This window comes from Elgaria multicarinata, chromosome 2 (genome assembly GCF_023053635.1).
Source record: "Elgaria multicarinata webbii isolate HBS135686 ecotype San Diego chromosome 2, rElgMul1.1.pri, whole genome shotgun sequence".
NCBI classification, from domain to species: Eukaryota; Metazoa; Chordata; class Lepidosauria; order Squamata; family Anguidae; genus Elgaria; species Elgaria multicarinata.
In genome coordinates, this window is record NC_086172.1 from 105,278,229 (window position 1) to 105,305,718 (window position 27,490).

The window sequence follows — 27,490 nt, forward strand, 5'->3', positions numbered from 1 at the left end:
TGTCAAGCCTGACCCAAAAAATGAGGCAAAATTGTACATAATGCTTGAGGATGTTAATTTGCTGGAGCCAATCAGAAACAGAACAAGCAATATTGTGAACGGTAGGCTGCCATCCGTGGCCCTTCTCCTCAAGAATACCCTCAATATTTTCTCTTTAAGAAATCAACAACATGCAATTTTGGCTGAATTTTAATTTTGGTAACAGCTTGTTTAATATTGAACACTACATAATGCTACCAATGCTATTCTTTACAGAGACTTAAATTATAACAACATGGTAGAGTTCCCTGAAGCAGTTAAAGCACTTCCAAGCCTAAAGGAGTTGTGAGTATTATTGCATGATCTTATTAACTCTATTTCCTCAAACTTAAAAGAAAATACTACAAAACTCCAGGAGGAGAGATGTCATGTTTCATCACAGCAATCTAAAATGGATTAAATTCAAATGGGAATGGTATCATAGGACCAAATAAAAATAATCAAACAGCAAGCTGCTTTGGAGTTTCTCAGTTTTGGGGATTTTAAGTTGGTCATACCTGCCTTCATTTTTTATCTAAAGTGGGACTGTTTGTCCTAAAAAGAGTGCTAATTAAGGAGGGATATAATCAACAATTTTTGAGACTGCTTTTTGGGAAATTGCTTTTGTGTTCTACAGCTAAGTATATTTATTGATGGTCTATATTTATAGATTTTAGTTTTGATGCTGTGTTTGTGTCTTCAGTAGAATATACATCTATTATTGAAAAAAGAATGAAATCTCAGCTCTCTGATCAGTAACTTTGTTCTTAATTTGAATAACAATATCTAGGCTGTATTCAGACCACATGATAGTCAACGGTGAGGTAATAGTCAACTTGACAGTTGTTTATCTCTGGGGAGTTGTATTCCCCATACAACATGATAATAATCCACCGTTATGTGGATTAGGATCAGCATTGAGTTGACTGTTCGTCCACGCTGAGTTGATTTACTCATCCCTCCCCCTCAGTCCTCCTGATAGTATCCCATCAGCCATTGCTGCCAAAAAATCTATTCTGCCAGCTGGACTAGAGCAGCCACCACCACTTTGACCACTGTTGCCTTGCGACTCTGTGGCTGATGAAATAACCAACGGTGGCCAGGGAAAAAAACAATGGTGCCCTGCACACCACACGATAACCAATGGTGGTTCAAATAGCCAACTCTGCACAGCGTTGATTATTTGCATTAGTTATTTCGGCCAAATAACCAACTGTTTGTTTAAAAAACTCCCTCCACGCAACATGATAACCCATGGTGGCTTAAATATTGGTTATTGTGTTGTCTGAACCCAGTCGTAGTGTTGGCACTTCTTATAATGGTTTGCACAGTGCTGAACAATCTTTATTTCTCCAGGCTGTAGCCATTGGCAGGGGATGGGAATTAGCTCATTCAGGGGTGTGCTGGGTACCTATCCTGAATATTGAGGTTTCGCTTTTTTAATGAAATCCAGTCTATTTAAGTATCATACTGTACAATGAAAAATACGTAGGCAATTTTGTGCTCAGTAGGAAGGAAGTAACTTTGTGTGGAGGTGCCTTTTGTGTGAACCAGAGTCTCTGCCTGAATAGTATATAACAGCTACTCTAATTTCAGTGATTGTGGCAACATTTGTAATTTGTTGTAAGATTTCAATAATTTATTTAAATAGTGTGTTCAACTATGATAGAGTTTTTTCTTCTATTTTTCAAAGGGGATTTCACAGTAATTACATTTCCATCATCCCTGACAGTGCGTTCGTAGGAAACCCGCTTCTAAGAACTATGTAAGTTTTTATGAAAAATGATTACATTTGTAGTGTAATGAATCAAAAAGCAGTTGTGTAGACTGAGATCATTTGTCTTTTAAATTTCTTACCCCACCAGACATCTATATGATAACCCGTTATCCTTTGTTGGGAACTCAGCTTTTCAAAACTTATCAGATCTGCATTCGTTGTAAGTACTCTTTTATTTACTCCATGAATAATTAGAACCTTAATTGTACTAGTCAGTTCTGGCATCCCAATCTCAAATGCATACATTTGGAGATCCCATTGATTTCAGTGGAATTACTTCCTATGCATGCTTAGGAGTTCAGTCTTGCCATGATCCCATAAATATGGTTGGTTATTTCTTGAAGAGAGCAAGCCTGAAGCAAGAATAAAATAAGCATTCTTCAAATCATTATGGTAAGTTCTAGTTCTGTTGGCTTGTTTAACAGTGATAGGGAAGCTATTACAGGAAAGCTGGTAATGGTTTTGCAAAACCAGAAAATAACAACAAAAGCACTCCCAAACTCATAATTATGATAAACAGTGGCTGATAAAATCTATTACACAAGTATGATGATAATGATGTGTTAACAATGGAGCTGCAACCATAAAGTTAAGCAGTACAGGGAAGACCACTCAGGAAACACAGATAGCATCTCTCAAGCAGTGAGATGCAACCTGGAAAAATATGTATTATTATTATTATTATTATTATTATTATTATTATTATTATTATTATTATTAAATATACAAAAATTAACACCACAAAAACATACACAGAAACATATATCTAAAAACAATTATAAGCAACATTATAAACAACTATAAAAACAGATCCAGGATTGATGAAGCTCATCACATATTGTTAAATGCCTGGGAAAAGAGAAAGTTTTAACCTGGCGCCGAAATGATAGCTATGTTGGCGCCAGGTGGGCCTCGTTGGGGAGATCATTCCATAATTGGGGGGCCACCACTGAGAAGGCCCCCCTTCTTACAAAAGATCCAGAAACAGTAGTTCAGTAGTCTAACTTCTTCAAAATTTTAACCATCTAGCCTGTTTCATGAAGACTTAGTCATGACATAGCAGCGTTTGACAAGGTCCTGATGTATATATTGAAGATAGAAGCAATTGTTTTCTCTGCTCATTTGCTCTCTGCTAGAGTTGGAGGACATGTGGTCCCCCAGATACTGGATTTCAACTCCCATCAGCCCTTCCCAGCATGGGCAATGGCTACAGGCTCCCCACCCCTGCTCTATGTGGTTGAGATCTTTTGCAAGTACTGCAATTTCCAAAACATCTAGGAAATCTCCAAAAGCTGGAGACTTAGTGCTGTAAGACATTATGCAACAAGTCAAGTCTTCCTGTATTCAGTATATACATAAGGCCCCTTTCAATTTTTTTTTTTTTTTTTTTTTGCATTCATACCCAAGTCTTCATGAAGCAGGGCTGGCTGACCAGTCTCCCCTTGACTCATGCAATTTATAGCAGTTGCACTATAGAACTGCTCTTAGTTGACCTTCTATAATTATGTATATTTCTCCATGTTGCATCTTATTATTGTGCAGATGCTATTCCTGTTTGCTACGTTGTGTGATTATGGTGTTCTTCTGTGTGGTCTTGTTTTCCCATATCTGACTCTTGTATTTACCATTTCATTGTTAATTCACACCGTTATAACTCTTTGGTATAGTAGGTTTTATTGATCATTGTTCATAATCTTTATGAATTTAGGGGGATGCATTCTTTGTTGCTTTTCTGTACTTGCTTCTGAGCACTCCTTCTTTCCCCTCTTGCTGTTTTTCTTTTTCTCTTGCAAAACCCCATAGAAACTGGTGGGTCATATATTTTGGTATGTTTACATAAGCTCATCTAAGTGCCCACACCCTTCGAAAACATGAGGCTGAGAGGTTTGATCAAACAGAGTCTTGCAAATCTTAGCTAAACTCAAAAATGTGTTTCATTCACAATGTGTTTTTTGTACTAGCACCTCAGGTTGATTCCAGTTTGGAATAAATAGGGATTTGGCTTAGATGACTCTCTTAATTCTAGATCTAATATGTTTTGGCAGTGACCCCTATAAAAGGTGGTCATTCTTTTTTAGAAGCACTGTGCTCCCTTCATAGGTTGTTCCCTACCCACATGTATTTATAAATAACATATGCACTCATCTTCCTCATTCCACTGTTAGCTTCTCACAAAGGCTGCAATAGGACCTACACAAGAGTAAAATAAATGGTTTAACAGTTCCATCACAGTTGTCATTTTTGGCACAATTTTTAACACATGCAACAGTGATTTGACTTAGATGAGCGGTTGAAGCTGCCGTGGAAGCTGGACCACATAATCATCTGCAGATTATTTGTGTATTAGCAGGAATCAAAACACATCGACCAATATTTCACAACTCACAGCGTTTTAATTAAAGATATTTGTATTTCAAATGTTTTATCCAAATGTTGTTAAATCTGGTACAAATAAATGTCAGTGGAGGAAAGAGGATCAGATTGGTATAAATCTCAAATGAAGACTTCCATTCCCATAACACTTGTCCGTCCTTCCACCCAGTAATGCAGCCATGTGTATCATGTTTCTGTTTCTTCTTCTTTAGGGTAATTCGTGGGGCCAGCATGGTACAGTGGTTTCCTAATTTAACAGGAACTACCAATTTGGAGAGTCTGTAAGTATCTTCTATCAAACTCTATGAATGAAAGATAAAATAACTTGTAAAAAAATCATCTTCAGATTCTCTTAAGGGTGGGGGGAATAAATTTTATTGCTGGTTTTTTTACTGATATCCTAAGCCACAGGATTTGTTTGAGTTTAGGGAATCCATTAAAGTGGAGATAAAGCAAAGTAGGTGTAGTTTTTCTTAATGCTATCGACTATACACATTGGCTATGTTCATACAAAACAGTAAGATAGAATTGCTGAGGATTGGAGCTTATAGATAAAAAGCAAGTATGCTGGTGCATTATTATTACTACATTTATATCCTGTGTTTTCTTGTTAGAAGTACAACATGCCAAGGTCCTGGTTTGGGCATAACACCAAGGGGCTGTTCACACAACACATTAACCCACACTCAGTTGTTGAGTGTGGGCTGTTCTTGAACCATGGGTTGTTTGGTGAACCATAGGTTAGTGTGTTGCTTGAACCCAGGACACTTTCTGCAGAGTGGGTTGTTATCTTTGCAGCATGGGTTATTTTTCTAGAACAAGCCACCTTGAGAACTCATGGTTTGTTACTGGGTTGTTCAAAGTGGTTAACAAACCACACTGCATTGTCAACAAGCCACCCTATGGAAAATGTCCTGGGTTCAAGCAACGCGCTAACCCATGGTTCAGCAAACAACCCATGATTCAAAAACAACCCATATTCAACCACTGACTGTGGGTTAGTGTGTTGCGTGAACAGCTCTCAAATTTTATAAGTTCCTGTTTACTACAGCTGTTCTCACTTGCAAGAGGAGACAAACCATAGTGATTGGGCAGCATGCATCAGCATGCTTGTTCGTTTCCGATAAGCCAGAATTTTCAGTAACTGGCTTTTATGTATTATTTATTTATTTATTTATTTATTACACTTTTATACCACCCAATAGCCAAAGCTCTCTGGGCGGTTCACAAAAATTAAAACCATAATAAAACAACCAACAGGTTAAAAGCACAAATACAAAATACAGTATAAAAACCAGGATAAAACCACGCAGCAAAATTGATATAAGATTAAAATACAGTAAATGTGGCCATTGTTAAACCTAACATTGCTGTTTATAAAATAATTTTGTAAAGCTGTACATTAAAAGGTTGATTACTATTTTCAGATTGTTTAGGTTTTGATGCATCAGTACTCATATTACAGCTGTTCAAAGGCACACTTAGACTAGAAGGGCTTTTTAAAATGTTCAGAAAAAGGGATTCCTAATATTCAAGGATAATTGCTTCTCCTTCTTTTAATTTGTCTAATACAGTCCTATCAAAGTTCACTCAAATGTCTGTGTTTTATTAAACAGGACTTTTACAGGCACCAAAATAAGCAGCATTCCCATAAATCTATGCCAAGAGCAAAACATACTTCGGACTTTGTAAGTAAAAATCTCCAGGTTCTACTCCCTTTTTATCAGTGAAAACCTCAGAAGCTGAATGTACAGTTTGATTTAATTTGGGGGTGCTGAACCTCAGGCCTGGAGGCCAAATCCAGCCCTTGGGGGTCCCAGGCCAGCCCTGCAGGGTTTCTCAGTAGGCCACGCCTCCTTTCACCCAACCATCAATCATTTGGTCGTTTCCCAACTTTTATGCCATTTTTGCCCCATTCTGAAAGGTTGAAATACCTCTCCTAAGGTTTAGTTACTGGCAATAAGAGATTTACGCTAAAATATGCTGCCATTTTTTGGCCCCATCCCCTTTCTCCCCACCCCTTTTGCATTCAGCTGCACCCACCACCAGAATATGGCTCTCAAGAGCTTTTGTCAAATGGAATTTGGGCTCTCAGGCTGAAAGAGCTTCTGCACCCCGATTTAATTCATCTTAGCACACCCCTTGAAACTGGACAGTGCTGGTGTTGTGGATTTTATCTGAAATACAAAGAGCAAGTCATGCACCAAGAAAGAGTTTTGCTCAAGTGGCAAAATGCATGTCAATTTGAAATCAGAGAGGCCATCCAATCCCTACCATGAGCCCATGTCTTTCAGCGTGTGAGTGTTTGACTGCGCCAGCAGGTTGGCTTTCGCTCTGCCAGGGAGCATAAAATGGCAGTGCGTGGTTAATAGGTCATGCTGATTCTCCTTGTCCTGTGACTTCCCCGTAAGCCATTCCCATGTGATTCCTACTCTGCAAAAAATTATGAAACTCACCGAACCGAACCACCAAAGATGATTGGGAAAGCAACAGCAGTGTTCGTTTCATTCCCCACCTCTTTTCATTCCTTAACTTGGCAGAGAGAGGTTTTATTGTCTAACCCTATCTAATCGAGCTGTGCAATCCTGTACAAGTCTACTAAGAAATAAGCCTCGTTATGTTTAGTGGGTTTTACTACCAAGGAAGACTGTACAGGTTTGCAGCCTAAGTCTTTCATTTTAATTGTTTTTGTGAACTCCCTGATGTATTGGGGCTAAGCTTTTTTTACCTCTGCACTATTCCTTCAAGGTGAACTCTTTTGGAGCATTAGTGAAGGTAGTCACTTTCATGGGGAAAACGGATAGGGAAAAATTAAAAATATGTTGTTACAAAAATGTGACAAGAGAAAAGGGTACAGATAGCTCCTTGTATTTGTCAACCTGTTTTTAGAACCAGGAAGTCTTCAAATAAAATAATAACACTAATCCTTTTTTCTTTCTTTACCTGCCTTGCAAGGGATTTGTCTTATAATAACATAAAACAACTTCCAAGTTTTAAAGGCTGCAGCTCCCTGGAAGAAATGTGAGTAAAGAACACAGTGCAACTAATCTGATTTCTTTTTTTTTTTTTCTGTGCCACAAAACATGAAACACGAAAATCCACCTACACTTCATAGCAAGAGGATAGTACTTCAAAATAACCTTTCCTTGTTCTTGCCCTAAGTTAATGTTTTGTGACTAGTGTGGGAAGATGACAGTAAACAAAGGTTGAAATGTCTCTCCCAAAGCGAAGTTACTGTACTAAGTGTTAAGCTATAAGAGATTGGTATTTTGGCTCCACCTCTTTGCTTTTGGCTCTGCCCTTTTTGCATTCAGCCCCGCCCACCACTGGTATGAGGCCCCTGAGAACTGAAGTCATTGATAAAAACGTTGAAGAGTACTAGGCCCAGGGCAGAAAAGTGCAGCAATCCACATAAGGTCTCCCTCTAGTTTGATGAGGAACTATTGATGAGCACGCTTTGATCATGCTTTTCCAACAAGCTGTGAACCCTCCATAATCTAATTATTTAACCAGTTTGCTAACATAAAACCATAATGGCTCACCTCTATTTTGCCTTTTGCTTCCTTGAACTTTATCTCTATTTTCCTACCCCTCCCTCTCCCTCTCTCTGGCTCAGTTCATACAACACGTTAGTCAACGCAGTGTGAAAACTCCACTCAACAGTTAAGTTTTAGGAGGTACTCCCCACACAACATGTTCTAACTCCACCATTGTGTGACTATGGGATGCCGTGAAGTTGGGTAAAATCACTTGCAATGTTTGATTGACAGTTCCTCTGCCCTCTTTCCTCTCCTAGTCCTCCCGATGGTATCACATCAGCCATTGTTGTAAAAAACCAGTCCCAGTGGTTCTCCTAGAGCGGCACTCACTCCTTTCACCACTCTTGCCAGGGAACTCTGTAGCCAGTGGGAAAAGTCAACTCAACACAACAGAAAACTCCACAGAGCCCTTCACACAAAACACAATTGTTGTGCAGGAACTCTCCTCTGCATAGCACGGATATTCAGCGTGGAGTGTTTTCCAAAAACCCCTCCACCTTAGGGTGGAGTTTTCCTGCCAGACAACACATTTCTCAACGGTGATGTAAAAACTCCACCGTGGAGTTCTAAAACCACCATTAAGAAATGTGTTGTCTGAACTGAACCTCTTCCTCTTTGGGGGAGAGTCCTTTTTTATGTTTCATGGTATCTTGCAAAGACACTGAATCCTTCATTAGTGATAGAAATTAATAAATTAAATGGAGCTTGTTCTTGTTAGGATAGAATGCTACATCATGAATGTGCCATTACTTGGTAAAATTCCTCCTTCATGTAATTAATTTCTGCATTGCAGATCTTTGCAGCATAATCAAATCGAGGAAATCAGAGAAAATATATTTGAGGGACTGACTTCTCTACGTACCCTGTGAGTATGATCTCGGATGTCTTGATGTTAAAAAGAAATGTTCAAAGTTTACAGTTGTGTTCAGTATTGGCAGACAGGGTGCACCTAGCCAAAGCAGAGCAATCACCTGTAAAATAGCTGTCTGTCTCGGACGGTGTCCAAAACAGCACCCCTTAAAATAGTGTGTTTCATTTTGTCCCTCTCTGTCGTGGTGCTTAATTTTAGCATCTTCCACACATTTGCATTCCTCCATCCTCCAAATTTAAAACTGTACACACATGGAAATGCACAAATCACTAAAGTAGATGGTGTGCTGAAATGTAACCTCAGACCAGAAAGAGACTTGAGATGGAAATTGGTTTCCAATTTAAAGAAATTAATATAAGTTGAATATTTATTATGCCAGTATTTAGCGACCAGGAAGAGTCCCAGTTGTGTATTTAGCAACAACCTGTGTTCACATAAGGCTTTTCCAAAGCCTCTCCATAACTCTTCATGCCTCTGTAGAAATCAATAGGCCACTGTGTATATAAGGTTGGTGGTGCATGCATGATCGTTAGGTTTGAGGCCAGGGCATAACAATGCCCCTGCTTGTATGTAAATCCCTGTGAACCAGAGTGACTGAGCATAATGTGCAGATACTAAAGACATGCAGTACTTTTAAATTAGTAGCATGTGGATTGAAGACCCCAATGATTGCTTAGAATTCCACAGGTGGATGAAAAACCAGCTCTGTGTCAATATATTGAATTAATTGTTTTGCAGCCCAGTATAATATGCCAAAAAGGAAGTGAACACATGGAGAAATTAATTTGTAAAATTATTCTCCAGTCTGGTTTGTGCATGGATTTTCATATGTAGAAGTAGCCTTCTCGTATTCTTTCGTCAGCTTCAGCTCCCTGCAACTGCAGCTGTTGCTTATACCCCCACCCAAATTTCTAGAACAAATTCCAATCTGGTGCAGTTGAGCTCGTGCTAAACTAGAGGCCTTGTTTCCAATTAATGAGATAACCTTAAGAGAATTGTTTAGAGAAAATTGTCATGATGACATTATAAAATACTGCTGAACGCAAGTTATTTGTTTGCCAGACACTTAGTGTGACCTGAAACATAATGTAATCACTGAAGTGCAGACAATAGCCATTTAGAAGTGTCAATGTAAATCACTAACACAATCGTACTTTTTAAAATTGCAGTGATCTCAGCAGAAACTTGATCCACCAGGTTTACAAGGAAGCATTTGCTACGCTTGGTGCTATTACCAACCTGTAAGTAGGCCATTTTTGCAAGTTTCCAATTCTAAAACAATGTCATTTTCCCTTCTTGAAAAATCTGCACTCCTGTTTTCCATGACACCTTAAACCACTGCGCTTCCTGCATTTAGAGAAAGCAAAAATAACATATTCCTGTCACATACAAGAAAGCTGCCAACTCACCGGACAGATTGCGGAATGTCAGTGATGTTCGTTGGGAAAACTGTGATTTTGGACACCCCTAAGGATGTTGGAGGAATCTGTCTATGGGGTGCTGCTCACTGGGCTTTTGTCAGTTCAACCCCTCGGACTTCGGCTTGTTTTCCTGCAATCTGGCCCAATGCTCTCTGCATCTAGTTGGGCCAGCCCGCAGATTTTCTGGTGTTTTTTATTTGCGTAAAAAGAAATTTGAGCAAATTTGCGTAATTTACGCATATTTTGGTGCGATTTGCACAAATCACAGCCATAATATCCCAAGAGCCTGATTGATGGGAGATGCAGGACAGATTAAAGGAAGCACTTCTTCACACAGCACACAAATTCTGGAATTCACTATCACAAGATGAGGTGATGGCCACAAGTTTGGATGGTTTTAAAAAGGGGTTGGATAAATTCCTGGAAGAGAAGGCTGTCAATGGCTACTAGTCCTGATGGCTAAGTACAACCTCCAGTACCAGAGGCAGTAAGCCTATATACACCAGTTGTTGGGGAACATGGGTGGGAGGGTGCTCTTGCACCATGTCCTTGTGGTTCCCTTGTTGACTGCTGGTCAGCCACTGTGTAAACAGTGTGCTGGAGTAGATGAACCAGCATGGCTCTTCTTATGTTCTTGTTCTTATTGGTCAAGTCCAATAAGTCAGGTCCCCTTTTAAATCCATCTGAGTTTGTGGTCAGCCCGATACCTTGTGGCAGCAAATTTCATAAACAAAATATATGCTATATTTTGTGAACCACCCAGAGAGCTTCGGCTATTGGGCGGTATAGAAATGCAATAAATAAATAAATGAAGTACTTCCTTTTATTGGCAGGACAATCATTTTCATTGAATGACCTGAGTTCTAGTAATATGACATAGAGAGAAAAACTTCTCTCTCTCTCTCTCCACATCACCCATAATTTACCCCTGTCATATTCTCCTCCCTTATACCTTTTCCTTTCCTGCCCCATTTGGTGATTTCTGCTTCTAGTGGACCAGTTGCATTGGCTGTGTTTTGCCTGGCTAAAGCTCTGTGTCCTTGGAAATGGTGGCACCTGCAAGCATGGGAAAGTAAAAGCCATTGTCTAGATTTAGCTGTGGGAGGAGAATTTTTTCCAATGAAAACAGGAAAATCTAGAAGGCAGTGTAGTGCAGTGAATAGAGTGTTAGACATGGAATAAGGAGACTCTGGTTCAAATCTCTTCTCATCCATGAAGCTCACTGGCTGGCCTTAGGAAGTCATCATCTCTCATCTCTACTTATTTCTCAGGGTTGTTATGGGTTTACCCAGCCTTCACCATCTGAGCATCCTTTGAATGTGTTTGACTACAAAGCCCACCATCCCCAGCCAGCATGGCCAGTGACTGTTGGCTGGAGATGATGATAGTACCAGTCCAACACATCCAGAGAGTGCCCGGCTGGGTTAACTTGACGTAAGTCTGTTAACTTCTGGGAAGAATGCAAATGCTATAAACAATAAATGCTGAATGTGCAGTGCTGCCTTCACAAGCAGCTTGCAGAGGCTTCCACTCATGCAAGTAGAAGGCAGTGGAAGTGGAATGGCTGAATATCCATTTCATTTTAGCCATTCATATTTAAGTATTTAACGACTTATATTTCCTCCTTCACACTTGTTTCCTGTCACTATCCTTTTTTTAGAGACTTAAGTTTCAATGCATTGACTTCATTTCCAACTGGAGGCCTGAGCAGGTTAAACCAGCTTAAACTAGTAGGCAATACTGAACTGAAGGAAGCCCTCTCAGCAAAGGATTTTGTGAAACTCAGGTAAGTCAGGAACTGAGTGTAACTACACATGCAGTTGTACACTTACTTCGCCCAAATTTGGTCAATTCAGTTAAGACGGTCATATACCCTGGCAAATACCTTTATTGTGGGAGGTATATTTTGTCCATGAAGTCACGAAGAGTCGGAAACAACTGAACGAATAAACAACAAAAAATATTTTGTTTATAAGACTATGTTAGAAACCAAATAAAATTTAACAGTCATATTGATTGTAATCTGCCCTGGTTTATATAATGGCAACTAAATTCAGTGCTTTATATTTTTCTCAAGGGACAAAGGCATCTGTCTTTACCAGATCTGCCATTGTGAGGCTGTTACTGCAAACTTATTGTAGTGGGACAAAGCTGCATTGCTCTGGATATACCCAAACTTAAAATATACATATGTGGCTGACACCCTCAGTTCCCCAGCCCCCTACACCTCCACTCTCATTCATTTTCTGCCATAACACTCTCACCCTTTTTATCAAGCCAATGTTCCGGTCATTATTTCTCTTAACAGCTGAAGCTAGGCCCTTCCCAAATCAAATGCCTCCATTACTTATCCTACTGCCCTGACAGGCTAGAATTAGAGCAATGTTTTCTATCTTACTCCAGTAGCAAAAGGGTGAAAGGATGAATCTCCAAGTATATATGAAGTATATATTTGTATATTAAAATATGTCACTGTCTGGGCTATGGCCTGTTCCAGAAAATGGTATTTTTAATGCTTGCAGCCTTGTCTTGCTCCAAGGAAGTTGCTATCTATGTCTAGGGCCCTTTCTACACCTAAGGATTATCCCAGGAAAATGGAGGGATTGTCCCTGCATGCTCCCGGGATCCCCTGTATGTCTTTTGGATGCACAGGGATGATCCCAGGGGAAAAAGGCAGGTGTAGAAACGGCCTAGGTCTCAAAAAAAGAGGGGGAACTACCCAGTGAACTTAGGAGCAAACAAGTGAACCTGGGTGTACTGCGTCCAAATCCTGCAAGGAAAAATATTTCTCCAGTGGCTAATATTTAGACTAGAGATGTACAGTTGATTGGGGAAGCTATGTGGGGTTGGACAGCTCCAGTACTGTTTTGATGCTTCATACTTTAATCATTATTAATTGGTTATCCTTGCTTTATAGCAGAAAATACTTCAAAAAAATCTTCAGCTGCTCTTTTCTTTAATCTTTTTATTTTTTTATGCCATTACATTCCCCTCCTTTCTCTCCTACATTCTCAGAAGACTGACTGGCTCTAGATATTTAACACTGACATCATTTACTATAGATTTGAGGATGTAAGCATAATTATTGAATGCAGTGAGATTACCCAGAATATCATAACTATCTGCCTCCAACGTGCATTGTTTCTGCTTGCGAGTAGCCTGCGTACCAGCCTCTGATATGTGAAGACCCTCAGGAGAGACCCTGCTTTGAGTTCTCTCCTTGACTGTGATCAGCCCACTGGAGATGAGGAACAGGAGTCTCTTGGTAGTTGCACTTCCCTTTGGAAGTTCCCCCAGGCTAGGTCTGTCCACACCATCTGGAAATTGGTTGATTTTTTTTTTTATTCTAGCGGACCTTCAGAGAGTGAGGCATACTATTGTAAGCTAGTGTAGTATTTTAATTCTTAGCATTAGTGGTATGTTCTAGAAGTGATATTCTTTTGTTAGCTTTTTAATGTTTAATTGGCATTGTTAATTACTATAGCTATAAGCCAGCCTTCCCCACCCTAGCATCCTCCAGATATGTTGGACTACAGCCTCCATAATCCACAGCTACTGTGGTTGTGCTTGCTGGGGAAATGGGAGTTGTAGTCCAACACATCTGGAGGGTGCCTGGATGGGGAAGACGCTGCTGTAACCAATGTGGCAATAAAGTGTGTGTCTGGCCCCTTCTTCTGGATACACAGATCTTTCTGGCATGTCATAAAGTTGGTTAAGAGAGAGGTACAATGCAGGCAATCCAGACTTGCAGCATGAAGGACTTCATATAAACAAGATGAACAATGAGTATGACAGGTGTGTGATTAGTACTGTGCTCGCCTGGGAATTCACTTGCGTAACAGTGTTGCTCTCCAGGCAACTTGATGAGTGTTCATTTCAGTATGTGCAGGTAATAACATGATTGCTCTTAACATCTTGCTTGCCTTAAGATGACAACATTTTAACATAATCTTGGACTACAACCAGAGAACTTCCCACACACACACACACTTGGAGCTAATATAAAGCTGGATTCATAGTACTGTTGTCGGAACTTCCATAATTTTTCTTTCTAGTATAAAACCTACTCTTCAGAAAATCTCACAATTATTCTAAAGCTTGTCTTTCTTAGAACACGTTTTGGAAATGAAAACCACCTCCAACTTTAAGAGATGCTACTGTTTTATTTTGTTTTAAAGGGGGGAAAAACCTGTGAGTTAAAATGTTCTGTTGGTCTTGCCTGACTTTTCAGATCTCTGTCCGTTCCCTATGCCTATCAGTGCTGTGCCTTCTGGGGTTGTGACTCTTACTTAAACTCCAACACTGAAGATTCCAGTCACCAAGATCAGAGTCGGTTGGTTGCACACGATCAAGGTGAGTCCTCTGATACAGCACTAGTGTGGGCAGGTGGTTTGAAATTTAGGGGCCTCTAATGGTGTTCTAAGAGCAGCATGTGGTATTTCAGTTTATCCTATTTACACAATACACGGGGGGTGGGGGCTTTCAGCCCATGCCATGCCAGTCCATAAGGTTAATCAGGATCCAATCTATACATTTTGCCTGCCTTGATTTGGTTGTGCCTGAGTGTAATATTTCCCCCCTCTACTCTCAGTTGTGCTCTGTAGCACCAAAGCAGGAGCACAGAAGCTGCCTGCTGAGTTTGGCTTACTGTTTCACTTTTATGTCTTGTAAAAATTGAACTGCATATTCTAGGAAGGGCTTTACCACTTAATAATGCAAGTAGAGGAACTACATGTTTGGATACATCCCCGTGGCAAATACTCTCTGCCCATGGATAGCTAGCATATCCAAAATAATTTCTATCCCAGATGTCTCCCTGGCATGCTCTTTATCTATTTCATGCTTTGAAAATATGTTGTGGGCAGTAGCACAAAATGGCTGCCATACAGGTGCAGCAAGAATATAAGTCAAATCTAATAAATCCAAATTGGTTCCTCTTGAATTTGCATGAATTTGGATCCAACCAAAACCATAATGAAATCATAGGTCACCCATGTGTCCACAGATGTGTTCTGTGCTTTGACAGTTCACATGCTGTCTAAAAAATCATGAAAACTCATGAGGATCTGTGCCATGGTGGCAAGGGCTGGCTCTGTGATATTTGATGTGCAATCAATAGACACCACTGTGAGCTTTAATGAGATGGTGATTTTGGGGGGCGTGGGGGGCACAACCCTATGGGAACTCATGAGTGTGTTGTGTGCAGGAGTGCATTCTCTCTTTCAAGTAATGAATTTGGAGGAATCTAAGATGGCCACCTGGAGTAGATGGGATCCAGGTAGCTGCCATACTGGCGAAGTTGCTGGTGGCTACGGGCAGTGAGAGTCCTAATGTACAACAGCAGGGGTGGGGAACCTCTTTCATTCCAAGAGCCAAATTCAGTTTTATCAAAGCATTCCAGTGGTGGTGGGACCAAAATACAAAATATCATCACCATATTGTAGCTTAAATCTCTTACTGCCAGTAACTAAGCTTTAGGAGAGTATTTCAACCTTTTAGAATGGGTGGGAAAATTGCACAAAAGCCAGGAAACCACCAAATGATCATGATTGGGATGGGGGGGATACCCTTCTGGGAAATACCGGAGAGCTTCAATTGGGACCCTAGAAGACTCAGATGGAGGCCCCCAAGGCAGAGGTTTCCCACCCTTGTGTTATGGCATGGTGCCATGTTGGTGATGGTAGATTTAGTATGTCTACTTGCAAAGTAAAATTTGAAAATGCATCTTCGGCTACTTGAAAAAAACCCTGAATGTCTTATGTTAAGTGTATCATTAAGCAAAAAAAGAAAGTGTTGTTGTAGTCAAGTGTTGTTGTAGTCAAGCAGTAGCAAAGAGCAGGTGGAGTTATTGGGGCTATGTATGCAACATCCAAAATGAAAATATACAAGGTAGAAGAGCAGTTTGTAGAAACTTTGAGTTAGGAAAAAGGCACTAGTATATTAGGATGGAGAAAGAACAGATGAGAAGCTAGGAATGTTCAGGAAAAGAATGGATGGCATATAAAATGGAATCAGGGAGCAGGCATTGTTTCCTGGTGTGAACAACTGTTTCCACTTTAAGTGCAACTGCTCAGCTGTCAAGGTTCCAAACTGCTGAGTTCCTGAACTGCGACAGATTAAAAGATGGCGGTGGTGGGGATATTTTAGTATTTCTATACGCTAATCTTCTGCCTTCTTAATCTAGGTGCACCAGACGCAGATGACGTAAGCAATGATGAAAATGAAGAACTTGGTCAGACAATAATTCACTGTACCCCCACAACAGGTAAATGTACCATCCCCGTCTTCAAAATTATGCTCTGAATGTCAAACTTTGTTTTGCATTGCAGGAGTTTAATTGAATTGTGAATACAATTCATCAGTCTGGTAAAACAGCAGTTTCCACTAACTGAAGTGTAATAATACAGAAAGTTTTAGGGAATTTGGAGTGAATGTACTGCAACAGTTTTACAGGGTATTAGAAGAGACCTTTTTGAAAAGCTGGTTTGTAAAGTAATTTGTCAGATGAATATTCCTTAAAGCTGTATCAGCGTCACTCTCCTGTATTTTTTTCTAGGCTGCTTTTCAGGGCAGAGTGCTCAAAGCTGCCCTTGTTGACTCTCTTTGCTGTCTACCTATTGTCAAAGAATCATAGAGTTAGGAGGGATCTTAGAGGACATCTAGTCCAACTACCTGCTCAGTGCAGGATCTGCAACCACAGCATCTCTGTCCAGCCTCTGCTTAAATATACCCACCAAAGGAGAGCCTTCCACTTTCCAAGGCAGTCTGTTCCACAGCTCTTAGCTCTTACTGTAATCTACTCTACAATTACCACCCGTTGGTTCTAAATATGCCCTCTGGAGCAACAGAGAACAATTCTACTTCATCCTCTGCATGATAGCCCTTCAGAATTTTTTAGACTAGTATGGTATCTCCCCTCAATTATCAATTATCTAGGCTAAACATATGCAGCTCTTTCAACTGTTTCTTATAGGACTTGGTGTCCAGACCCCTCACCATCCTAGTCACCCTTCTCTAGACACAGAGAAGGGCATTCATTAATGTTGTTCTTAAAATGTGGAGCCCAGAACTGGACACAGTGCTCCTGATGCAGCCTCACCACCACAGAATTAAATGGGACTATTAATTCTCATCATCTGTGCCTCTCTTTATGCAGCCTATGATTGCATTAGCTTTTTTAGTAGCTGAATCAGTTTATGATCTACTAAGACACTTGGATCCTTCACACACACCAAGCCAGGTCTTCCCCATCTTAATCTTATGCCTTTGATTCTTTGTAACTAAATGAAGGACTTCACATGTATCTCTGTTGAACTTCATCTAGTTGGTTTCGGCCTAATATTCCAGTCTGTCAAGATCGTTTTGAATCTTGCTTCTGGCTACCCATCCCATGCCATCTACAAACTTGATAAGCATCCCCTCTACTCTTTCATCCAAGTCATTTGTGAAAATGTTGAACAGCACAGGGCATGGGGAAGACCCCTGTGGCACTCCACTTGAGACTGCAGAGCTATTCATTCATCACCACTTTCTTTGTATAGCTGCTCAACCAATGTGGATCCACCTAACAGTCATATCATCCACCCCACATTTTACCATCTTGTCAGCAAGGATATCATGGGAATTTTTTGTCAAATTATATGCTTAAATCAGGAGATGCCATGCCCATAGCTTTCCCGTGATCTACCAGTCTAATAATTCTCTCAAAAAAGGGGATAAGAATGGCCTGGCAGGAGTTATCCTTGATAAACCCATTCTTCCTCCGATTAATCAATACATTATTTTCTAGATGCTCACAAACTGACCACTTAATAATCTCTTCTAGAATTTTGCCCAGTATTAACATCAGGTTGACTGGTATGTAATTTCCAAGATTCGCACCTCCGCCCCCCTTTTCGAAGGGGGGACAGTTGGCTGTCTGCAGTCTTCTGTCACCTTACCTATTCTACAAGAATTCTCACAGATTGCAGACAGCGGTTCTGAAATAACATCTGTAAGTAATGCATCTTGCCTTGGAGACTTGAATTCATTGAAATTAGATGGGTGTTTTCTAAACATCTGTTTACCTATTCCAGCCTAAGTCCCTCCCTGTATTGTTTTTCTACTCTTCCCAGGTTGAACACAATTCCCCTTGTCATCCTGCATGTGGCTGCTTTCTCTCATTTTCCTGCCATATAGCATACTGAGCATTTAGTGCAAATTCTGTGCCACCTGGCTGCAATCAGGGGGTGACTGCATCCAGCTATTATATCTTCAATCATGTTAGCAGCTGCTTGCATGATTCTTGCTTTAAGCCTTCTAATTAACCTTTTACATCACTGTCGTCATGTTTAGACATCCCAGTTTCTTCTGCCTCTGTAAAGTCTAGCTGAGGGCTACTCTCCTTGTGGTTTTGTTAGCACCCCACCTTCTCTACCATCTCTAATGAGTGGAGGAGTAGAACTTTTAGAATGATTTATTGTATTTATATCCTGACTTTTTTTCCTCCAAGGAACCTGAGGTGGTATACATAATCCTCCTCCTTTCCATTTTTATCCTCACAACAACAACCCCGTGAAGTAGGTTGGGTTGGGAGTCTGTGACTGGCCCAAAGTCACCCAGTGAGCTTCCATGGCCGAATGGGGACTAGAACCCGAATCTTCTGACTTCCAGTCCAACACTCTAGCTGCTATACCACACTGGTTCCCAACCTGGCACCCTCCAGATGTCATCTGATATCCAAACGGAAAACCCACATAATGAAAAACTGCTCATGCTGATAGAGTCAAAGCTATTCCGATTATAATTTCACTAAATGCTGCTGTGTTACACCGGGAGAAGGGTGTAGGACATATAGGAGCTGAAGCTTCTCATATCAATAAAGTCAGCTTAGTGAATTAATGAGGCTTCACTTTTTTCAGTTAGGATCCAGGACATCATTACTTGTTTTTCAAGTTTGTCACCTGCCATGTTTTGACCAGCCTCTTCTATCAAATCCCTGTGGAGTGTTCCCCTCCGATCTCTGTGCACTTGACTCATGGTGTTTTGATTCACCATGTCCACTTTGCTCAGAAGTAGTGGAGCCAGACAGGCATCTTCTTCTTCATATTTTTCTTCTTCAACTTCTTGTCTTTTGGAAATATGGTCATTTTATTTTACTTTTCTAACTAACTGTGCCACTCCTTCATCTTTTAAAAATTAAATCATGCATACTTTAAAATATCCTCGTCCTCAGTAGTAGTAGAATTCATGTGGTGCTATATAAAGCACACACCTGTGCTGTAAAATAACATTTGTTGATATTGTAATTTGATGTGAGGATTTTACTTATAACTGAAAAGGCAGGGTATAAGTTTCTTAAATAAAATATAAATAATATACTCCAGGGATGGCAGCAAGTCTCCTGAACTGATATAAACAGTTCTATGTTTCTGGTTCGATCACTTTTTCTACCTATACAGCTAGTAGATGCCTGGTAGGGGGCTTAAATAGGGGCAAATAGGGCTTGTGTGTCTTCTTGGTTGGCGTCCATCCTTGATTGTTGCTTGTTGTCGGGAGAAGGGAAGGGTTGGTGATGATATAAAGACAGCACATGTCTCTGCAGGAACTGTAGAACAGGCTAGAGTATTGGCGCCCTTCTCTAGCCTTCCAACATGGCAGCCTACACCGGTTTGACCATTGGAACACCCAAAGTATAAAACAAAGTGTGACAAAAGAAAAAAGAGGGAGAAAGTCCAGCCTAAAGAGAGCCTTAACTGGTGGCTCATGTTTACAGTTTTTATAGTCTTTTTGCTATCTTTTAGTCTTTAATTTTTTATGAAAGATATTACTTCATTGTATTCGTATTTATTTAAATAACTGTTGTCTATCCTACATTGCCCTGGAATAAATTAGCTGAATGGCAATTTAGAAATATAAATAAATACATATTTTAAAAATAAAACCAAAACAGGACTTTTTTTTAAAAAAAAAAAAGAGCCTGTCAGGCCCGATTATGCTTATATTCCATATAAGTTAATTAGGTGAAGGCATATTGAGGCTTGGTGTATGATGCTTTTCTTTATTCAAGTGTTCCCAAGTGGTCTTTCATTTAGATAATTATCACATCAAGGGGATTTTATTAAAAGGCTGCTGTACCTGCATGTCTTCACATTTGTCTAACCCAGGGTGGGCAACTGTAGAGGATCCAGGGGCCAATTTTTTCTCCTGGATCACATGGAGGGGGGCTGCACACCCACAGTGTCAAAATTGCTGCTGCTGTGGGACCAAATTACTGCCAAAATGTTGGCAGCAGCAGAAAAGCTGCATCATGCCTTTAAAACAAGGCATGCAGTGTTTTAAATGCAAATCACGTTCCCAGAAACCTGGAAGAGAATGATTTACCATTAAAGCAAAGTGCATACTCACCATGGATTCCTGCATTGAGCTGGGGGTTGGACTCGATGGCCTTGTAGGCCCCTTCCAACTCTGCTATTCTATGATTCATGTGCCGTTTTAAAAAAGGGAAATGTGATGTTTTGCCAACATTGCCACCAAAATTGGGCACTGGCACTTCGGGGTGGGGGGTGGGGGAGGCTGCAGGGGCTACAAAACAGATCTAGCTGATGTTGGGTTTTGAACACTCTTTACAAAAACAATGCAGGTATTTCACAGTAGTGATCAAATAGGTTATGATTGACAGTCATGGGTTTCTTACCACATTACATTTTTTTCCCTTTTGCCTTTTTTAGGTGCATTCAAGCCCTGTGAATACTTACTGGGAAGCTGGATGATTCGTCTTACAGTCTGGTTTATTTTTTTGGTCGCCTTGTTCTTCAACATGCTTGTCATGTTAACTATATTTGCTTCTTGTACTTCACTGCCATCCTCCAAACTGTTCATAGGCTTGATTTCAATCGCTAACTTATTCATGGGGGTCTACACTGGTATATTGACTTTCCTGGATGCAGTGTCTTGGGGGAGGTTTGCTGAGTATGGTATCTGGTGGGAGACTGGCAGTGGCTGTAAAGTTGCTGGGTTTCTGGCCATCTTCTCTTCGGAAAGTGCTATTTTTTTCCTAATGTTAGCTGCTATTGAGCGGAGCCTTTCTGCAAAGGAAATCATTAAAAAGGGTAAATGCAATCATCAGAAAAAGTTTCGAATTGCAGCTATCTTTGCTTTCCTCTGTGCATTGGTAGCAGGATGTTTGCCGCTTTTCCATAAGGGAGAGTATTCCGCATCACCTCTTTGCCTGCCCTTTCCAACAGGAGAAACTCCCTCCTTGGGCTTTACAGTTACATTAGTGCTCCTAAACTCATTAGCCTTTTTGCTGATGGCTATTATTTACACCAAACTTTACTGCAACTTAGAAAAGGAAGACATCTCCGAGAACTCACAAGCCAGCATGATTAAACATGTCGCTTGGCTAATCTTCACCAATTGTATCTTTTTTTGCCCTGTTGCATTTTTCTCTTTCGCTCCACTCATCACTGCAATCTCTATCAGCCCTGAAATCATGAAGTCTGTCACTCTGATTTTCTTCCCACTGCCTGCTTGTTTGAATCCAGTCTTATATGTGTTCTTCAACCCCAAATTCAAGGAAGATTGGAAATTACTCAGATGGCACATCACCAAGAGGAATGGGACTGGAACAGTTGCCGTAAACACGCAGGGTGGCTGTGGGACGCAGGATTTCTACTATGACTGTGGCATGTACACACATCTGCAAGGCAACCTTACCATGTGTGAATGCTGTGAATCACTGCTTATATCCAAGCCTGTACCATGCAAACACTTAATAAAATCCCACAGTTGTCCTGCTCTGGCAGTAGTGCCTTGCCAAAGGCCAGATGGCTACTGGTCAGATTGTGGTACCCAGTCTGCCCATTCTGATTATGCCGATGAAGAGGACTCTTTTGTGTCGGACAGCTCAGATCAAGTACAGGCCTGTGGACGTGCTTGTTTTTATCAGAGCAGAGGCTTCCCATTGGTCCGTTATGCCTACAACATCCCAAGGATTAAAGACTGAAAGCTTTACTAAATCATGTGCTAAAAAGGAGGAAGTACGATGCTTCATATAGACTATGCCTGTTTCAGCCTTTCACCTGGAAGCACTTTTATAATCATCATTTGATGTTAATTATAAACAAATGGTAGAGGCAGTAAATACCTTGAGCTATGTGTTTAAAATAAGAGCTGTTGCTCTTAATGTAAATAATTGGAAAACCAAAAATTTTAATCCAGTTTTTTTTTTACTCTTTTTCCAAACAATTATATATTATGTTTATGTGCTTAGGCTATTTTTCCACGTTGTTATCCAATTGTAACTTACTGCTTCTGTTGTGATGTGAATTCTGTCAACTTTTCCAGTTAAGCACAACGCAACAGAATGCTATAGCTAAGAGGGGGAAACCTGTTGCTAACTTTTGTATAGCATTTTTGACTGAATCTCAGGACAATTTACTGCAGGGCCAAAAGACGGGAGTACTCTTCCCATATGCAACTGTGAGACAAATACAGGCAAAACGTGCCATTTTTTCATAATTCAACTATGGCTTAATTTGCCTGGAATAAAAACCTTATTTCAGGATAAAATACTTATTGTGCCTCACAATGGATTCTGGATGGTTTGGCATAATAAACTTTATCTTTAGAGTACTGCTTCATAGTAACTGGGAACGTTGGGCTTTTACATGGTGGACAAACATCACAATCGGTTTTGCCAAACTTATGTCATGTTGTCCTGTGACCCCAATCTCTATTCCCTTGATGTCATGTCGGATTTCTGTGCCATTACTGTGATTCTGTGGCCTCCAATGTGTGTATGGAGCACCACACAAATGAGAGCCAACTTCTTCTCATCTTCAAGTTGGTGAATATTCTGCATGCATACTGGGGTTTTCTTGATGTGTGCAAGAGCATTCATGACAAAAAAGAGAACAGGATGCCCACCTCCATGGGTGGAATCAAGTGACTTTTTGAGGATCCTGCAGCCTCCCCATGCGCCCTCAGAATGTGCTCTGGACAGTTGGGGACCCTCAGGAGCAAATTTTCTGGGGGCTACAAGGGAGAGAAGAAAGGAAGTCCCAACACATTAACAGAAGTCTGCCCCATGTGCATATTGGAGAGGCTCTGGGCTTTTGGATTGCTGTATGTGTGTTGCGGCAGCAAAAAAGAAGAAAAAGTCATGTCTGACATAATAGATTAACAGCTGTCGAGAGATAGAAATGAACTTGTTGTTCAGGAAAGAAAATAACATTTGGGATGAAATTGCAATATTGTCTAATGGATAGAATAGGCCTAAGTTAGCAAGTTTATTTGTAGTGAAAGAAATTGGGGTGTTTGAAGACTTAGGAATAAAATATGAAAGGTACCCTATAACATAGGAATTTCTGCTTTGCTGCTATTTTACAGTAATGTGGAAATGGGCTGTCCTTCTTTAAAATTGGAGGGGAGGGCATGACACAAATCATTACATCTTTAGATTTGAGCTGATCATTTCTGAATTACAAAGAGTGATTCATGTTATTGCCCTTTGTTTGAAGTCTGAGCAGCATACAATTATGAATACACAGTCAAATTAAATCAGCTATTTTTTGAACGAACTGTTGAGTTGATAGCAATTTCACTGCCATACCAGAAATTCTGGCACAATTTTTACTAAGTGTTTTAAGCTAGATTGCAATTAGGAAATTAAACTGTACATAGTGTGCATAAACAGATACTTTTTCTCTGTATTGTAAATTATTTGATAGAACACATGATGATGGGAAATGTGGCTTCAGTGCATTTTGTTAATTAAAGCTACCTCCTGAAATATAGCAGCTGCCAGTAGCAGAATGTCTAAATTGTGGTTTATATACTTTTTTGCATTGTAAATAAACATTGGTTGTATATTGTTGTTGTAATAAAACCAGAAGCTTTGTAAATCAAAATTATTTAGCTTGTACGAAATAGGGGATGCTATCATTCTTGTATACTGTAATTTTTGTAAACCTAAATCATTCATAGTAAAATCAAAGAAAATTGAGAGCAAGAGAAAGAAGTATTGTAGAGTGTTGTGTTATACTTACACCTTTTAAATTGAATCTACAGATTTAATGTGGTTTTATTGGAAATATTTAATGAGTGTATTGTGCCTGAGTGGTGCTAACTTTATAACGTATCTGTATAGTTAAAAACAAAGGAATCCCTGCCAATAAGAAATGTACTTCAGATGCCAAAACCAGCAAGTGTGATAACACTCATATAAATATTTACTCGAATTCAGAGAATTGTCTGTTCTCAGATGCATAGCATACACTTGGATCTTTTTGCTTTGCCATTCATTACTACAAAGGGGATAATATTGTGTATTCTTTGTGTGCAGGACTGCTCTTTTTACTGGAGTGAATGGGGAAAACTGCTCAGTGCAGCAGCTGCATGTGTACATGCTGAGTCCTGACCATGAGATGTATTTTACTTTCTAACTTTATTTATTTATTACATTTTTATACTGTCCAATAGCTCAGACTCTGGGCAGTGCACAATCAAAACCATAAAATACAATAAGTATCCAATAAATTAAAAATGTTAGAAGTTTAAAAATGCAATATAAAAGCAGATAAGTTACAGTCCAGGGAAAGCCTGTGTGAGAAGGTATTTTTTTCAGGAGGTGTTTAAAGATGTTATATTTTCTGCCTCCCGAACCGCATGAGGGAGTGTTTTCCAGAGGGTGGATGCTCCTACAAAGAAGACCTGCCATCGAGGTTCTTCGTGGTGACATTCCGTTCACTTCGGAATAGCCAGCAGGGCCCCCTCTGAAGTTCGTTACTCTCATCCAGGTGTATATAAAGGAAGGTGGTCTGCTAGGTATGCTGGTCCCAAGTTGTTTAGGGCTTTATACGATAATATAACATTGTATGTGGCTCAGTAGCTAACAGGCAGCCAGAACACTTCTTTTAGTACAAGTTTTATATGAGCATAGCTAGATGTTCCTGAGAGCACCCTAGCTGCTGCGTTCTGCACCAGCAGCAGCTTCCGAACCATGCACATGGGTAGCTCCACACAGAGTGTGTTATAGTAGTCTAATTGTGAGGTTGCCAATGCAAGAATGATCATAGCTAGGGTGCCCATATTCAGGAACAGGTGTAGTTGGCATACCAACCGAAGTTGATAAGGGGTGCTCTGGGCTTCCAGTGACAAAGATGGAGCACCCCAAAACTATGGCCCTGCTCCTTCAGAGGGAGTGCAACCCCATCCACGAAAGGTGAACACCCCAATTCTCGGACCTGGGAACCACCAACCCACAGGGTCTCCATCTTATTGGGATTCAACTTCAGTTTATTGGCCCTCATCCAAACGGTTCAGAACATGCACAGCCTCTCCCAATTCAGATGTCACAGAGAAGTAGAGCTGGGCGTCATCAGCATACTGGTGACATCTTGCCCCAAATCTCGTGATGACTGCTCCCAACGGCTTCATATAGATATTAAATAGGGTGACCATATGACAGGAAAAACCCAGATTTGTCCAGATTTCTGGTAACAAATCCAGGAGGGGGAGGGGAAATCCAGATTTTTCCCACCTTTCCTAGCCAAAGGGCAGCTCTACTTTAATAGGAATTAACAAAAATGCTTATAACTCTCATTTTTAAAGATAAAGATATGAAACTTGGCAAAATGGTAGCTCTTCGGTAGGGCTTTAGCCATACCAAATTTGAAACAGATCCGTTCATTTATTTTTTAGGGATTTTTTTAAAAATTGAGGTTTTAAAATTTTAAAATTGTCATTTTTAAAGATAAAGAGATGAAACTTGGCACCATGATAGGTTTTAGGTAGAGCTTTAGCCATAGCAAATTTGAAACAGATCCGTTCATCCATTGATTTTTAGGTGTTTTTTAAAAAAATTTGAGGTTTTAAAATGATTTTTAAACAGTCATTTTTAAAGATAAAGAGATGAAATTTGACACCATGATAGCTTTTAGGTAGAGCTTTAGCCATACCAGGTTTGAAACAGATCCATTCATCCATTGATTTTTAGGAATTGTTTAAAATTTGAGGATTTAAAATTATTTTTTTTTAAAAAAACATTATTTTTAAAGATAAAGAGATGAAACTTGGCACCATGGTTGCTCTTAAGGACTTTAGCTATGCCAAGTTTGAAACATCTGTTCATTGAGTTTTAGGATTTTTTTTTAAGTTTGAGATTTAAAATTATTGTTTTTTAAAAATGACATTTTTAAAGATAAAGAGCTGAAAGTTGGCACCATGATAGCTCTTAAGGAGAGATTTAGCCACGCCAAGTTTGAATCAGATCCGTTCATTATTTTTAAAGGTTTTTTTTAAAAAAAAAGTTCAAAGTTTTAAAATGATTGTTTTTACAAAGTGCTGGAGCCATATCCTTCAAACTCAGGTTGTCAAAATTCCTCTTTGGGGTCTTGCACATTGAGCAGTTTCAGCCCTTGGCATTAAGGGGATCTCCAGTCTTTAGATAAGAAGTGCTGGGCAAGCAGGGCACCTTTCCTGTTGCAGATCTGGTGGGCAGTCAGGTACCTGGAGCTCAACAGAGGCAAGGCATCCACAAATCAAAATGTGGGAAAGGAGAGGTCAGTCAAAGCAGCCCACAGGGCAAAACAGAATGGGCCAGAGGCCTTTTTCCTCAAAGTTCCACATCATGGGCGATGAAGGGTCATCCTTGGAGAAAAACTCTCACGACCAACAGTGAGGTGCCAGTTGAGAGAGGCTCTCTTTGTGGATGCCCTGTTGCTGCAATTGTTGGAACCTGGCATATCATTGCTTTGCTTTGCTACCACTTCCCTTCCACTTCACTTTGTACACTTGTGAGCCAGGCTCTGTCTGGACTGCTGGGATGCAATGCAGGACATTTGAAGTGCATGTCAGACAAAAATAGATAATTTGCAGCTTTGGCTGGCTGGCATATCTCTTAGAGGCAGAGTTAGACTGAAGACACAACTCAGAGATGGCTGTAGCTGAGCCCTGAGAAGCTGCTGTGCCACACAGCAGCCTTTTTAAGAGTGTCTCAAAGTCCAGTTTTGGTGCAGGCAGAGGCGGCTGGTGGTGGAGTCTTTTTAAAAAATGAGTCTTCGGATGCAATCAAGCTATAAGCTGTTGCCCTACCCCCAGTTACAGGGTACACGTGCACAGCCTGGCTAGACCGTTGGGAGACTTTGGCAGAGAAAGAGGGGGTGGGGGATTATTTGAGGCTGGAGATGTTGGCTGGCTGGCATAAGGCAGAGAGAGGCTGAAGGCAACCCAGATGCACCTGTAGCTTGGCCCTGAGGCTGGCTTGCCATGCAGAGTGTTTTAAGAGTGCATCAGAGTTGAGCGGTTGTGCAGGAGGAGAGGAGGTGGAGGCGGCTGGGGGCAGAGGTTTTTAAAGTATTGGGCAAAAGGCAGGAAATAATAATAATAGTAATAATAATAATAATAATAATAATAATAATAATAATAATAATAATAATAATAATAATAATATAAGAGTCACCAGACATGACCAGGCAATAACCTGCAATAAGCACTATCCCAAGCCACA

At 40.2% G+C, this 27,490-nt stretch overlaps 1 protein-coding gene across 1 annotated transcript in view; it reads left to right on the forward strand.

Annotated features, from left to right (window-relative positions):
- LGR4 (leucine rich repeat containing G protein-coupled receptor 4) overlaps positions 1–24,230 on the forward strand; it is a 110,903-nt gene extending 86,673 nt beyond the window's left edge. The window contains exons 7-18 of the mRNA XM_063117343.1: positions 256–324; positions 1,712–1,783; positions 1,884–1,955; positions 4,381–4,449; positions 5,785–5,856; positions 7,124–7,189; positions 8,501–8,572; positions 9,748–9,819; positions 11,660–11,785; positions 14,231–14,352; positions 16,184–16,264; positions 20,709–24,230. Coding sequence (XP_062973413.1) covers positions 256–324; positions 1,712–1,783; positions 1,884–1,955; positions 4,381–4,449; positions 5,785–5,856; positions 7,124–7,189; positions 8,501–8,572; positions 9,748–9,819; positions 11,660–11,785; positions 14,231–14,352; positions 16,184–16,264; positions 20,709–21,985 — 2,170 coding nt within the window. The 3' untranslated portion in view covers positions 21,986–24,230. The remainder of the gene's footprint in view (positions 1–255; positions 325–1,711; positions 1,784–1,883; positions 1,956–4,380; positions 4,450–5,784; positions 5,857–7,123; positions 7,190–8,500; positions 8,573–9,747; positions 9,820–11,659; positions 11,786–14,230; positions 14,353–16,183; positions 16,265–20,708) is intronic.
- Positions 24,231–27,490: the final 3,260 nt, after the last annotated feature.